The 16,544-nt window shown below is 34.4% G+C and overlaps 1 protein-coding gene across 1 annotated transcript in view; it reads right to left on the bottom strand.

Annotated features, from left to right (window-relative positions):
* TMEM144 (transmembrane protein 144) overlaps window positions 1-16,544 on the bottom strand; it is a 55,248-nt gene that overhangs the window by 15,569 nt on the left and 23,135 nt on the right. Inside the window, exons 5-7 of the mRNA XM_044680847.1 lie at window positions 6,198-6,279; window positions 3,674-3,750; window positions 1,048-1,166 (exon numbers count right to left, since the gene is read on the bottom strand). Of these exons, the coding sequence (XP_044536782.1) occupies window positions 1,048-1,166; window positions 3,674-3,750; window positions 6,198-6,279 (278 nt within the window). The remainder of the gene's footprint in view (window positions 1-1,047; window positions 1,167-3,673; window positions 3,751-6,197; window positions 6,280-16,544) is intronic.

Here is a 16,544-nt window from a genome sequence, read left to right on the forward strand (position 1 = left end):
ATTCCCAAAGGAACCTATGACCCCCAAAATTGTCTCTTATAATAATGCAACTCTAAGAATCACTGGAATAGTTTAGAAGAATTAAGAATAGGGGCTGGATCTCTGATTTTATTAGTACAGGTAACTGCCAGGTGAGGAAACTTCCTCTGCTTATTAGCACCTTTCTCTGCCTGGAGTGATTTACCTGGAAGCATGAAGAAGTTAATCAACATGCCCAGAGTCACACAACCAGGATGTGTAATCATGTGAATTTGCATTGGCTTTCTGAATTTGGGGCCAATTCTTTTTCCACATTAAACCATATTGCCTCAAAAAGAATTGAAAACAGATTGAAGAAGTAAGAACAGAAATTATAGATCTCAAGGGAGAAATCAAAATCATACTAGAAAGTACAGAATTTAGAACAAGTCACAGGGATTCTCTGTAAAACAATAGGTTCTCTGAAAAAAATCACCAAATTGAAATCCCAAAATGTAGAGGCAAAAGAAAAATTTGTTGAACAAATGAAAAGACGGTAAGATTAGAACATATAGAAGCTAAACAAAAGAAGAATACTGAAGGAAAGATTCTATGGATCATAAGTCATCTTCCCCCTACTGTCACAAAGGTATTATAGTACTAATTTTTTACAACCTTGCATACTATATTTCACTAAAATCATAAAAGAAAATTATATAGATGAAGAAACTGAAAACTAAAAAAGGTTAAGTGACTTGCTCTGGTTATATAAATAGTAAGTGGTGAGGCAGAATTATAACCCAGGTATTTCAAATCCGAGTCCTCACCAGACTCATGGAGTCTTTTATTACTTTTGAAGTAGTAATAACTTCTGTTGTCACCTAAATTGGAGAGACAGAAAGAGAAAAGCAGAAATAGAGACAAAAACAGAGTGAGAAGAGTGGGAGAAAAGGGAAAAGGAAGGAAAGATCAAATCTAAATGTTGTTTTATTCACCCTTATAATTAACTATCTAAGTTTATTATCATTGAGTGCAAAGCTCCAGTTAATTCAGTCAAAAGGTTAAATGAGAGAGGTCATGTAATCTTACCATATTGACTAGACCCTGCGTATATGCTGTCATTCCTTTTGCCATGGTCCTTGATATAAATTACTGGTACAAAACTGCATCCATAGAGTATTCCAGATACAACTGCTAGAACACAGCCTCTTGAAAAAAAAATTCCTATTATGTAATGACATTTTGGAAATACACAGATGTGGGATAATAATTTGAACATGTGGCAATATAAAAGGCACAAGCAAATCCATGGAATTTATTACTATTGTATTAAGTCTATGGCAATAGAGCAAAATCCTGCTATGTTAAAGGTGTACCAATACATCTAAAAATACAATTGTCATTCATTTTCTGCTATAAAGACTAGTCATAGAAATGAAGGATTTTCAGAAAGTTAGATAACCTCTTTGAAGTTTAAAAGGTAATCATTCCCAAGTATTCAAGTATGGTTTTATTATTGTATTTCATAATCTTTGTAATTTCCTCAGGGTGGACATAGCCTCATCATGACAGATTCCAATCCCTTTAGGATTTGGACAGTGGTTTTTGAGAAATGTTGTGGCTAAAAAAAACATGACCCAGCAGTCAAGTGATTGGCTAGTTAGGTAAGTAAACTCTTTTCCATAACTAGAATAAAGATCCTTGTGGGCAGAAATTATATCTTCTACTTTTGATCCAATGAAGCCGAGCACAGTGGTAAGGGGGCAAAATATTTCTTGAAAGAAAAAATAATAGTTGCATATTGTTTTGTTTTTGCTTTTTTACATATTTACAATGCTTGCATGACACAACATATCAGGATAATTACCTTCCATCGTGTTTTTATCTCATGATGGCAGTGGTCAAATTGGAGGAGATTAATTGTTTTTTATTGATTAATTAAGAAAAATTTTCCATGGTTACATGATTCATATTCGTTTCCTCCCCTTCTCCTCCTCCCCTCCTCCAATAGCCAATCTGCAATTCCACTGGGTTTTACATGTGTCACTGATCAAGACCTATTTCCATATTATTGATATTTGCTTTAGGGTGATCGTTTGGAGCAGGGGTCGGCAACCTTTTTGGCCGTGAGAGCCATAAACGCCACATTTTTTAAAAATGTAATTTCATGAGAGCTGTACAGTGCTCATAGTGCTGCTCCTGTAACAGTGCCTGAAAAAAAATTGACTTTATATGGCTCCTGCAGAAAGAGCCATATCTGGTCTTCGAAAGAGCCAGATATGGCTCGAGAGACATACATTGCCAACCCACGGTTTAGAGTCTACATTGGAAGAGATTAATAGTAATATATAATAAGAGCTAGAATTTTAAAATGGTTTACAAATGTTATCTCAACTTAGCTTCACAACAACTTTGTGAGATGAATGCTAGTATTATCCCTATTTTAAAGATTAGAAAATAGAGTTTGAGAGAAATGACTTAGGCAGTTTACATAGCTTTTAAGTGCCAAGAATATATTTGAAAGTATGTCTTCTTGACTCCAAGTCTAACATTCTATCATGCATTATGTCATCTAGCTACTTCAAAGCAGGAGACATTTTGGCTCATTGGTAATCCATCCCCTTAACGAAAAGACAACCTAGAATTAAGTCATTAGCAGGAATAATTAGGAGATGTTTACTGTAATGACATTGGTAACTCCTGGTTGGTTCTTTAAAATGGGGTATGTGTGGAAGACAATTGCCAGCTGAGCACCAAAGGATGTTCCTCTAAAGCAGCCATGCCTACTTCCACTCTTTATCCCAATTATCCACGAAGAAACCCCTACTGGGGAAAATTAGGAGTTCTGTATCATCTTATTCTTAACAAAGATCTAATAATCACCTCTCATATCACCTATTTTAGGTGTTTTCTGTCGATGTGAGAACATGGAAACTCACAGAATAGCTTCATGACCAGCTTTTGTGGTTATACTTATTACCTTGGAAGGCCACCATGAGGATCAAATGAGAATGCATATCAAGTGTTTTGCAATTATAAGCATTACATAAGTATATTATGACTGTAAATCACTCCTAGAATTCTTGAGGTCAACTTCTGGGGACTTAAATTATTATTATTATTATTATTATTATTATTATTATTATCTCAGGAAATCTCTAGGGAAGTCCATCTAAGCCTTAAATGAGATACCTTAAAATAAGCCATGAATGGTTGATAATTTTAATTGGTTATATTCCAACTAACAAATATTTTGATCAAACAAATAAAAAAATTCAATAGTTAAAGGTATTATTTTAAAAAAAATCTTGGAGAGATCTGTTTCTGCCTGAAGAAAATCCTGATTTCAAAAGCAGCTTCTGAGCTGTTTTTTTTTTCTGTCATTGTAATGATATCCATATTTTGGATATCCTGAAAGTATAGTCAATTGTGTACAATTCAGAGTTTTAAGCACTTAAAAACATGAAGACAGGAAGACTGAAGTTGTGATTTCATGAAAGAAAAGTCCTATTTTGCCTCTCATTTCTTTATCAATAAACAACAAAATAAATAAAACAACAAAAGTATCAATATTGAAAATTAACCTATAGGCAAAATATAGGGTGGTTATAAGTCTGATTTCTCATTCTTTAAGAAATAGTTGACTTAGATGGCAAAATGTTAGAAAATAATTATATATACTTGTAATCTAGGAAAAAAACACACAGTTCCTTACATTAGCCTGTTTTGGAATTGAGAAAGCTTTTTGGTCCACGAATAGTCCAGGCCATTAGTCTGAGTACTGTTGATTGCCTATCAAAAAAAACGAAGCAAAGAAAGCATTTTTGATGGTCATCAGTTTGAGATTCATGTTTGACAAGTCCTGGAGATGGGAGAAGAAGGGAGTGGGTGGGGAAGGATGGAGAAGCAGGATGGTGCAATGGAAATGCACCTGGGACAGAGGATGTGAGCTCAAATCCCAGTTCTGCTACTCACTACTTGCATGACATTAGACAAGTCAACTTACCTCTCTGTCCTCAGTTTCCTTATCTGAAAAATGAAGGGGTTAAGCTAGATTACTTCTGAGGTTCCTTCTTCCAGCTTGGAAACTATGTAACCTTATTCATATCCCTCTCTCTCTCACACACACACTTGTATGAAAATAATGGTTCCATGACTTATTCCAATTGTGTGTATCTAGGATCATATACCTAGAGCTAAAAGAGACACCTCAAGGGACATTGTAGGAAATCTCTCATCTGACATTGAAGCAACTAAAGTTCAGGGTAGTTAAATGATTTGCCTGCTATCACACACAAAGAATCTCTTAGTGTATCATTCCTCTCCCAGCTCAGCTCTTGACCCTTTCCCAATTTGTCTACATGCTCCCCCAATCCTTTTACAGCTTCCATTTAAGTGCTATTATCTTTTAGGAGCTATTTTGCCCAATTATATGCCAATAAAGCTAATCATCAGTCTAAGTGAAATTGATGAATAGTGACAAAAATATAATTTACCTAAATTCATAGAAGAAGAATTAGAATTAAATAACTCTATCTTAGAAAACAAAATTTAAAAATCCATCTGTGCAGGAAGGGTGGAAGGAAGGGAGAGAATTCTGGCCTCAAAATTAGAATAAAAGAATAAAAGATATTAAAAATAAATAATATAAAATTTTTTAAAAGATATCTGTCTCTAATAATTAGTGTTGATATTCATTCTGTTCTGGTCCCACAATATATCTGTCTATTTTTACCTGTCTCTGTGGAGTACAAAGATACTTACAAAAGGAAGCATTGAGCTGAAGGAGATGCTGTTTGTGGTAGAAGTGATATTAGTACTAAAATTTTTTATCAGGCCAAGCTTTTTATGTATAATACTACTGCCTGAAAGGAGAAATATATCAGAAAGTTGGAAGCAGGGCACTAAATCTCCCAGACGAATAATTGGGAATTTATTTGAGCAAATAGTCTCAAATAGTCTCTTTTTTAATGCAAATCAGATCTACGACTTCATTGGCTTTATCCAAAGTTTGATCATCCTTATTGAAGCTGACTTTCTTTTTATAAGACAATAATTTTGGAAATAAAAAGGGAAGGGCAAATGTGGATGTAGAGTGAGATACTCTCAAATATAGAAAGATGCCAAAGACCTTGAGGACCTGCAGAATAGGGCAAGAGAGTTAGGAAGTGGGGCTTTGTCTATTTTGTGATTTTGCCTAAAGCCCAATAACAAAACTCGGGCTGTTTAAAAACTTAAATGCTCCTTTTTTTTCCACTTTGGAGGATCTCTTGACAGGTAGTGTCAAAACTGGAAAGTTTAGAAAGCTGCAAACCTCAGCCCAAGCCTATTTATTTTTATTGTTATTTGATCATTTTCAGTCATTTCTGACTCTTTTTCCCCATTTAGGGTTTTCCTGGCAAAGGTAATGGAGTGGTTTGCTTATTCCTTCTCCAGTTCATTTTACAGATGAGGAAACTGAAACAAACAGGATTTTGTGACTTTACTCAGATCACATAGCTAGAAAGTATTTGAGACCAGATTTGAACTCAAGAAGAGAGAATTCTATCAACTTTCCATCTAGCTGCCCATACACTTCCATAGCTTCATTTTATTTCAATAGAAACTCCCCTTCAACCCAGGCCCCCCACAAAAGGTCCTTACCTAACCCCTCTGGGAAGGACAGAATTGTAAAAGGAAATACTGTTCAATATATTGCTCTTCTATAAGATTCCTTGACTTGGCCCATCACTTTGTGCCTTTCTCTTTACTAAAGGAAATTTCAGATTCCCCTTACTTTCTTTTTTTCTTTAGACCTTGGCTCTAAATTGCCAGGAGTTTCTTTTATACAAAACTCTTTTGGAAATCTTAACCATATAAATGTTAGTTTCATTATCATTATCATCATCATTATATGTGTGAGGAGATCAGGTCCCTAGAAAGAGTCTACTCACAGTTGATATCTTCAGGGAATAACAGCTCTCAGAAAAGCATAAATCTAAGAAGTGATTATTATTTGTGGGAGAAGAGCATTCAAGACTGTTAATTAATGAAATGTACTTATAACTGTCTGACTTTCTGTGCTGGCTATTAACCCTTACAGATACATACTGAAATATTTTCTATAATCCTGAAATCTAAGCATTCCCCTCCTCACTTGCAGATACATTTGTAAAAAATTCGATCTTTACTTTTTCCTTTGGACTAAATTTGGCTTTATAAATGAAGTATTTTCTAGCAGTAACATATACCATACTCACACGTTCAGTTAGTAATGGTGTTGTGTCCAAGGAACATGTTAAACTTGGTACTTCACTTTTTATAAATAAAAATATAACAGCACTGTAAGAAAAACAAATTATATTAATTACATTGTTATACTAATTGTTAATATTCATTTATATATTTTAATAATGTATTATATATAATATAATTAATAAAGTATTAATCATACTCCTAATTCACAATCACAGTTATCATAATTCAGGAGGGGAACAGAGTTAATGACCTGGTGTTTTAAGTACTTCTATGACAATAAATATCAAATATACCTCAGGCCACACCTTTTCTTCTGAGCTCTAGCCTACTATGGCACCTCCTGGTTACCACAAATTCAACATGCCAAACTATTACTCATCATCTTTCCTCTAAAACCAGCTTTCCTTCCCAACTTTCCTGCTCATAGTTCTATTATTTTCATTCACATATGCTCAATCCTTTGCCTTAGCTATCTTATCTAATCAGTAAATTCAGCCAATGTCTGACATGTCTTTTACATCTATTCCTTTCTATCTAGTCTCCTTGTATGTCCTAGATTTATCTCTCATAACCCAATGCTAGAATAGTGTAATAGCTGTGGAAAGATATTAACAATCTCCTGTCCCCAAATTTTAGTACAATTGGAAATATTAAGAAATTATATTTCCTTTTGGCTTAAATTTTTTCTAGACTTTTTGCTTCAGGAAATGTATAAAAAGTCTAGAGCAAAGCTAAGGTCTCAGGAAGATAGATTCACAGCCATAATCAAATTTAAAGCAAAAAAGGTACCTAGCTAAGATCATTGTTTTTCTGATCTCCTGAAGTGACTAGCTTCAAAGCTGGGTCCTCTTTTTCATTCAGAAAGGATTAAGTATGGATCACTTGGAAGTTTCCTTTTATTATTTCAAAAGAAATAGTTATTGTGTCAGGCATTCTAGAGTATTGTCTCCTATTGCTATTTTGGAACATGTTTTGACCTTTGTTTAACATTCCTATAAATGTTGTCCCAAATTGTCTTGGGGAGGAGAGATATGTGAGGACAATACATTGGATCTGGAGGAACTTTGCTATTAGGATCTCTCTCTCTCTCTAAAGTACTCAAAACAATAAAATTTTAATTACTTGCCTTCTATATTCTAGGCAATATGCTAAGCCCTGGTAATACAAAGAAAGTCAGAGAAAAGAATCCCTGCCCTCAAGGAGCTCAAACACTTATAGGGGAATAAACATGCAAACAAATGTACAAATAAGATGTGCATAGAAAATTTGAAGATAATTCACAGAGAGAAGGGTCTAGTTTTGAAGGGATCTTAGAAAAAATTCTTGTAAAAAGGTGCAGTTTTAACTAGAACTTGAAGAAGCCAGGGGTACAATATGCAATGACCAGAAAGTCATCTGTGGATTCTTTCATTCTCTATCTTACCCTCTTGTTCAAAAATATCAGGGAAGTTTTTTTGGATAATTTCTTGTAACATGTCTAGGATTTTTTTTTGGTCATGACTTTCAGGTAGTCCAAGAATTCTTAAATTGTCTCTCCTGGATCTGTTTCCCAGGTCAGTTGTTTTTTTAATGAATTATTTCATATTTTCTTCTATTTTTTCATTCTTTTGATTTTGTTTTATTGTTTCTTGATGACTCATGAAATCATTAGCTTCTCTTTGTCCAATTCTAATTTTTAAATACTGAATTTATTCCGTAATCTTTTGATCCCTCTTTTCTATTTGGTCCATTCTACTTTTAATGGCACCTCTTTTCTTCATTGGATTATTTTGCTTCTTTTTCTAGTAGGTCAGTTCTGTTTAACAAAACCTTCTTCATTGGATTTTTGTGCCTCTTTTTCCAGTTGACCAATTTTGCTTTTTAAGCTGTTATTTTGTTTTTGCATTACTTTTATTTTTAAAACATTAATATTCATTTTTAACATGGTTACATGATTCATGCTCCTACTTTCCCCTTCACCCCCCGCACTCCCCCCCACCCATGGCCGATGCACATTTCCACTGGTTTTAACATGACTTTCATTCCTTTTACCATTTTCTTCAACCTATTTTATTTTATTTTTTAATTCCCTTTTGAGTTCTTCCAGAGTTTGCTACCAATTCTGTTTTTTAATTTTAATTTTTGAAGTCTTTCATGTGATTGCTTGGATCTCACCATCTCCTGTTGATTCTGTTCTTTGCTCTTTTTCCCTATATAAATTTTTGAGGGTTAATTTTTTTCTGTTTGCTCATTTTCCCAGCCTTTTTTTTTTTGCCTGTGAACTATGAATTCTGAAAAGCTGCTTGTAGATTTTTGTCTTCTGGCTTACAAGATGATTTTGCCCTGGGGCTCAGTTTTCACTGCTTCCATGGAGGCTTGAAAAGGTCCCGTGTTATATGGACTTCCAGACCTCCTTTGGCCTGTCATTTGGGCCTGCGACTTCAAGGGGTGGGTCTGAGGTATTCTTTTTTTGGTGTAGACCTTGTCCCTGGATCCCAAAGTTGGCCTATGCACAGGTTCTGAGTCTGGTTTGGGGGTTTGTGGGGGGTAGTTGGCAAGCACTCCTTTGTGTGCAGTTTTTCTTCCAGTTCCCCCTTATTCTGTGAAAATCAATACTCTCTGCCTACCTTTCAAGTTGTGTCCAGTGGGAGAGCCTCCTTGGTCATCCTGCTTTGATTCCTGGATTTTTGAGGCACCTTCTAAAGATTTTTTGGAAGGATAGTCAGAGCAGTTTTAGGCTTTCACTGCTACTAAGCTTCCATCTTGGCTCTGCTCCTTTTCCTTCCATTTTATAATAAATACTGTATATTGGTTCCAAGGAAGAAGAATGGGACCAGGCAATGGGGGTTAAGTGACTTGCTCAAAGTTAAAAGTTAGGAAATGTCTGAGGTCAGATTTGAATCCAGGACCTCCTGTCTTTCTATCTCCTGGCTTTCTATTCATTAGGCACATAACTGTCCCCTTCAAAGCACCTTATTAATGCTAGTTCTCATTTTTTTCAAGGGATTTCAAGGTCATTATCAAGGATTTGTATAGTATATTGAAGAGAGTAAAGGCATAAAATGATTGAAAATAAGTTGGCTTTGAAATCCAGAGGATTTCATATTTGATCCTTCAGGCAATAGGGGGACATAGGAGTTGATTGATATAGCTAGCCTTGTACTTTAAGAAGATCAATTTGATAACTGACTCGACTCAATCCAAGTTAGAAACATTTACAGTTAGCATAATACTAAATTAATTAAAATTGTTTCTGGAAGACTTGTGCTTAATGTAAAGAACAAAATGAATATTTTTTCTTTGAGAAAGATACCCAGAAGAATTTATGCTCCCAATCTCATGACTCTTATTTGTTCATGGTGGATGTGTCACTATCCTGATCCCAAGCTTTCATTTGTTCCTTATTTCCCTCTTACTAAGGCTAATTCCTCTGATTTATTCATGAGATTTCTATAATCTGGCCAGAGCAACCCTGCCACATTTTACTTCCTGCTGTTCCCTAATGTGCATACTCATCTCTAATCAGAGTATTTTCCTCACAACCCCACAGCCCCTCATGTTTATTACTTCTTCTTGTTTAGTCATTTTAGTAGTGTCTAAGTCTTCATAACCCCATTTGGAATTTTCTTGGCAGTGGTTTGCCACTGCTTTCTTTTAGTTCATTTTACAGATAAGGAAATTGAGGGTTAAGTGATTTGCCCAGGGTTCACACAGTTGTAAGTGTCTGAGACCAGATTTGAATTCAGGAGATGAGATTTCCTGACTCCAGGGACAGCACTCTATCCCACTACACCACCTAACTACCATGTCTCTTCCTATGTGTCCACAGTACATTTGTTCATGTTTTCTGAACTCTCTCTATCCTTTATCTATTAGGTTTGGCTATGTCCTGCCTCTCCCCTGACATTCTGATGTCCACATAAGGCAGCTAGATGATGGTAGTGTATATATAGAGCTAGTCTACTTGGAATATTCCTATGTTCTAGGAATATTGGCTACATTCCAAATATATTCCAAACTATACCTGGAATCAAGAAGACCTGAGGTTTAAATCCTACCTAAGTCACTTATTAGCTGAATGATAGTAGACAAATCATTTAACCTTTTTCTCAGCTACAAAATGGGGATAATAGCACCCAACTGCCAGTATTGTTATAAGGATCAAATGAGGTTGTGCATGTATCATGCCAACCTTAAAGCATTCTATAAATGAAAGCTATGACTACAACTTCTAATTCATTAGAGGTTCCCTTAAAATGATAATGTGCTTCCACAGAATTTAAAACGGAGTTCAGTACTTCATTCCAGTGATGTTAAACTCAAATAGAAATAGATCTCTGGGTCAAATAGTGACTTAGAAAACCCAAAATTGCATTATCTGTGTTTTATTGTATTTTTATTTTGTCATATATTTCTTAAATACGTTTTGATCTGGGACACATGCCATAAGGTTGACATTTCTGCCAATCAATCTTGACTAAACCCATGACATCTTATATCCCTCTCTGGATTCTGAATCCACAACAACACATCTAGCATTTAGTATCACACAGAGTCAGCATGGCTTACTACTTATTTTAATGGGACTACAGTTAGGGAGATTGAGATACAAATCTCACTCCTGACAACTTTTAACTGAGTAACCCTGGATAAATCATTTAAACTTTCTGATCCTCACCACTCTATATTTAATCACCTTCAGGATCAAAAATAAAATCCTCTGTTTGACTTTCAAAACCTTTCACCACCTAGCCCTTTCCTTACCTTTCAATGCTTTTTACACTTTATTTCTTCCATCTACAACACCATCTGTGATCTAGTAACACCGACTTCCTCACAGAAGACATGCTATCTCTAGACTTCAGTCATTTTTACTGTCTGTCCTTCAGAATTCTGTTCCCCCTCATCTCTGCCTCTTAGCTCCCCTCCTGGCGTCCTTCAAGTTCCAGATAAAATTCAGTTTGCTATGAGAAACCCTTCCAGACTACCATCTTAATTCCATTTCCTTTCCCTATATTATCTCCGAGTTACTCTATCTACATGCATTTTGTTCATACATAGTTGTTTCCAAGTGGTCATCACCATTGAAGTGTGATCTGTTTGAAAGTGCATATTATCTTTTGTCTTTCTTTATATCCTATACCTACCTTAGAGTACAGTGCCTAGTGCATAGGAGGTGATTAACAATTGCTTACTGACTGACTCATTTGTAAAATGGTGGTACTAATGCTTGTGGTTCTTATTTCACAAAAGTTATAAGAATTAAATGAGATAACATGTGCAAAGCACTTTGCAAACCCTAAAGCACTGGGTAAATATTAGTTTCTGTTATCTCACAGTTGTACCTAAGGTTTCTTGGACATTAAACCAAACTCCTTCGAAAGCATTCCGAAGGAATAACTTTCAAATCTCAATGTGAAGGTGGTCATTGATGCAGCTCTCATCTCATAGCCCATTCCCAATTTAGGTGGCTTCAGTTGTACAAAGTTTTTTTTTATACAATAAAATAGGCTAATTGTTCCTTTAATTTGATTTAAAAAAGAAAGAAGAAAAACAAATTACCAGTGTGAAAAATAAGAAGTGTGAATTCACCAAAATGAAGATGAAATTAAAACTATAATTAGGAGGATTTTTTGCCGGATTAAGTTCTAGTCAAAATGACATTGTACATGAAATGAACACTAAAAATACACATAAACATCTCAGATGAATAGAACAGGGAATAGAATACTTAAATAGCCCTTTCTTTGTAAAAGAAATTGAATGACAGTAAATGAGCTCTCTAAGTAAAAGTCTTCAGGATCAAGATGGATTTACAAGTGAATTCTACCAAATATTTAAGGGAAAAAATGAATCCCAATATTATTTAAATAATTTGGAAAACTTGGTAAAGGAGGAATCCTACCAAATTCTTTTCATAACATAGAAATGTTTTGATACTTACATGAGGGTGAGCAAAAGCAGAGAAAGGAAGTTATAGTCCAATTTCCTTAATGAATAAGCATACAAAAATATGGATATAAAAGTTTTAAATAGAATACTATTAAGGAAATTATAGCACTATATCACAAAGTCTGTACATTATGACCAGATGGGATTTATACTGGGATTGCAGAGTTGGTTTAATATTGGGAAAACTATTAGCATAATTGATCCCATCAATAGCACAAATAACAAAAATCATATAATTATATCAAGTGATGCAGAAAAAGTCTTTGACAAAATACAACATCCATTCCTATTAAAAACACTAGAAAGCATGAGAATAAAGGGAATATTTCTTAAAATGATAAATTGTACCTATCTAAAACTAAGAACAAGTATCTATGATGGGAATAAACTTGAAGTCTTCCCAATAAGAAAATGGGTGAGGCAATCGTCCACTATCATAACTGTTGTTCAGTATTGTATTAGGAATGCTGAACTATTGATACAAGAACACAAAAGAAACTAGAGAAATAGAAATAGGCAATGAAGAAAAAAAAACTATCTCTCTTTGAAAGTGATATGATGGTATATATAGATAATACTAGTTATAGATAAAAATAGTTGAAACAATAATGTTGGCAAAGTTTCAGGATATGGAATAAATCCACATAAATTGTTAGCATTTCTATATATTTAAAAAGAAATTCAGCAGCAGCATATAAAAAGAGAAAATACATATACTTAACTGTAGACAGTAGAAAGACTTAGATTTCTACCTGCCAAGACAAACATAGGGGCTATAAGAACATAGTTACAAAACACTTTTTACTCAGATAAAGACAGATCTGAACAACTGAAGAAATAAAAATTTCTCATGGGTAGGCTAATAAAAATTTCTCATGGGTAGGCTAAGAATATCAAGGGATACAACAAAAAATATGAAGGAAGATGATCTCGTAGTACTAGATTTCAAACTATATTACAAAATACTAGTCATGAAAACAATTTTGTATTTGTCAAAAAATAGAGTGTCGGATCAGCAGAATAGAATGCATGGCAGTAAATGACTATAGTAATCTAGAGTTTAGGAAATCTAAAGATCCAAATGTTTGGTGTGAGAATTCACCATTTGAAAAAAATGGCCAGGAAAACTAAAATAAGCAGAAACTAGGCATAGACTAATATCTCATACCATATAACTATTGAGACAAATCTAAATGTAAAGGATATTATCATAGGTAAATTAAAAGAGCATGGAAAAAACATACCTGTCAGATCTATGGATGAGAGGAGGTCATGACTAAATGAGATAGATAGAAGAGTACTACTCAAAGTGAAGTGGATAATTTTAATTATATGAAATCTTAAAAGTTTTTACAGACAAAAAATGAATATAGCCATAGTTAGAATGAAAACAAAGCTTGGAAAATCTTATATTTATCTGACAAAGGCTTACTTTCTCAAATATGTAAGAATTGAGTGAAATTTTAAAAAAAGAGCCATTCCAGAATTGATAAATGGAAGTATTTTGAACAGGTACTTTTCTGAAGGTGAAATCAAAGCTATCAATAGTCACATAAAAATACTCTAATTCTATTTGTTAAATAAATGCAACTCTAAAATACCACCTTATACTCATCAGATTGGCTAAGATGACAGAAAAGGAAAATGACAAATACTGGCGGGGATATGAAAATAGAGGGAAATCCACTGTTGGTGGAGCTGTGAATGGATCTCCAACCATTCTGGAGAACCAATTTGGAACTACACACACAGCCAAGAAACTATGACTATCTTTTGACCTAGCAATTCTACGCCTAGGTGTATATCTCCCAAATGGAGAAAAGAAAAGGGGAAAGGATCTATTTGTACAAAAATATTTATGGCAACTTTTTGTTGTAGCAAAGAATTGGAAATTTAAGCAATGTCCACCATTTGAAGAAAGTCTGAATAAGTCATTGTATATGATTGTGATGGAATATTATCATGCTATGAAAAATGATGAGGAGGATTGTTTCTGATAAATCTGTGGACACTCATATGCACTGAAACAAATTGAAGTGATTAGAACCAGGAGAACGTTGTACATAGTAAAAACAGTACTATTAAGAATGATCAACTGTGAGAGACTTAGGTACTCTGTTAAAAATGATGATCCAAAATAATTCCAAAGGACTCATGATGAAAAATGCCATCCACCTTCAGAGAAAGATAACTGGTAAACTTTAAGTGCAGATTGAAACATATTTTTGTACTTTATTTTTCTTGGTTTATTTTTGTTTTCTTTTGAAACATAGCCAATATGAAAATATGTTTTGTATGACGACTTCACAAGTGTAATTAAAATCATATTGCTTACATTCTTAATTTGTTGGGGAAGGGCAGAAGGAAGAGAATTCAGAACTCAATTTTTACTGAATGTTAAAGTTATTTTATATATAACAAAATAATAAATTCATTTATCTGCATTTACCTATTTTTCTAAATAAGGCTACTGAAATGAAAGAAAATAGATTCTGGTGATTAACAGTTTTTCTGAGAGCTCCTTCCAGAGTAACAGCTATGTTTTTTTTAGTTATGGTCACCAGTGTTCTGATAATATCCATCTATATGTATTTCTCTTTCAAGTCTTAGAACCCTAGGATTTTACCATTGGAAGGGGTTCTCAGAGGTCATATAATTCCATAAGGCAAAATGATGGAATTATTTTGCTAGAGGAGACCATGTAGGCTGGGATCTTACTTAAGAACTATAACAAAAAAATCAGTCAATCTGGTCTAGAGTTGCAAAATTAATTCTGCAAAGGGGCTGGTTTGAACCAGTAATGATATTTTTTTCCTTCTCCCAACTGACAGGCAGAAAATTTTAATTCGAGGAATCAGCAAACTTTGGGGGTAATAATCTGTTAAATTGGCATCCAGCTCTTGTCCACCATCTGTGAACTCAGCTGTTTCCAATATATGGAGTATTAGCAGAGGTGGGGGAGCTATCAACATCTGAAACTGAGATGACATTAGCTGGGCCTAATCCCCAAAGTTAGGGGGATTTTTTAAAAAGAATGGTGCCGTGGTCATGTCACTGAATAAAAAGCAAATTGAGAAGTGCAACTTATGTTACCAAAGCCAAAAGATTCTTAGTTTTAGAGATGGGAACTGGAGCAAGCCTATTTGGCACCATTCAGTTGAAGGTGGATAGGCTAGTTCACATTTCACAGATTAATTGCTGCTAGCTGCCTTTCTTTGCTGTGTAAGCTCTGTGTGGACTCAAAAGGAAAATGAAATAACACCTGGACAGATTGTAAGTTCCCAGGAACACCCTAATAAATCACAATGATAATGCAAAGACCCCCAAATTATACATTTTTGAAGGACTCTTCATCCTCGTTGCCAAGCTATTCTTAACCAAGTCATGATTTAAAAAGAAAAAAAAAGAAAACTGTTTTTCAATGCAATTGACTTCCTTGTAAAATCTTATTTTATGCATTCAAAAATATTCTAAGAAATAATCCACTAGGGAGGGGATGCAAAAGGTCAAGAAAATAAATGAGTGCTAATTGAAAAAATGAATTAAAGTTTTAAAAAGAGCATCTAAAATGATTTAGAATGAAGCCTTTAGACCAATCCCAAAGAAAAACACTTGAGTCTTCAACTATAAATTCCTAAATAATGTTTGGCTCCTTTCTTTAGAAAGCACCTAAAGAATCCCACCTTGAAATTATTAGGGCAGTTACCAAATAAAGATGGGCCTGGAGCCTTTGAATGATCTGCCAGAAAGGATTTGAGTTATGAAGTGAAGTACCTAAGAGGAAAATAAGTACAATGAGGTCTTTCTTTCTGGTTACCTATAACTGTAACTAGCTTGAGGGGCGGGGGTGATGGGTTAGGAGGAAAAGCCATTGAGAGGAGAGTGAGTGGTGTGTTTATAAATGTTTAATAATTGGCTCTCAAAGGAAAAAAATGTACTCACCTTAAAGCTTATTACACAATATCAACATTTTCTCCATCACTTTCTTAAGTCTAGTAAGTAAGCAAAACAACAAGTTGGACCCTGATTTTAAATGATTTCTGAGATATAAATGCTCATCCCAAATACTTAACAATTTGCTCTCCTGTTAGAGCTGGCCATCAGTGGCTTTAGGAGGATGATTCTCTAGGACTCTTGAAATATTAAATGACTTTTTTATTAGATTAGGTAGAATGTGAATTTTAAATAAATTTGTGACTGCATTTTTATCATATAATGAAATTTTCCTGGTTCAGTATTTTCAAATGTTTCATTAAAATGTCTTTTGTTGAGTCGTGTCAGAGGAAATGTAGGAATTCTATCAGCTTGAACATTCTCTGTCTCTGTCCCTGCCTCTCTTTCTTTCCCTTTCTCTCTCTCTCTCTCTCTCTCTCTCTCTCTCTCTCTCTCTCTCTCTCTCTCTCTCTCTCTCTCTCTCT

Source organism: Gracilinanus agilis, chromosome 6 (genome assembly GCF_016433145.1).
Source record: "Gracilinanus agilis isolate LMUSP501 chromosome 6, AgileGrace, whole genome shotgun sequence".
Taxonomy (NCBI): Eukaryota; Metazoa; Chordata; class Mammalia; order Didelphimorphia; family Didelphidae; genus Gracilinanus; species Gracilinanus agilis.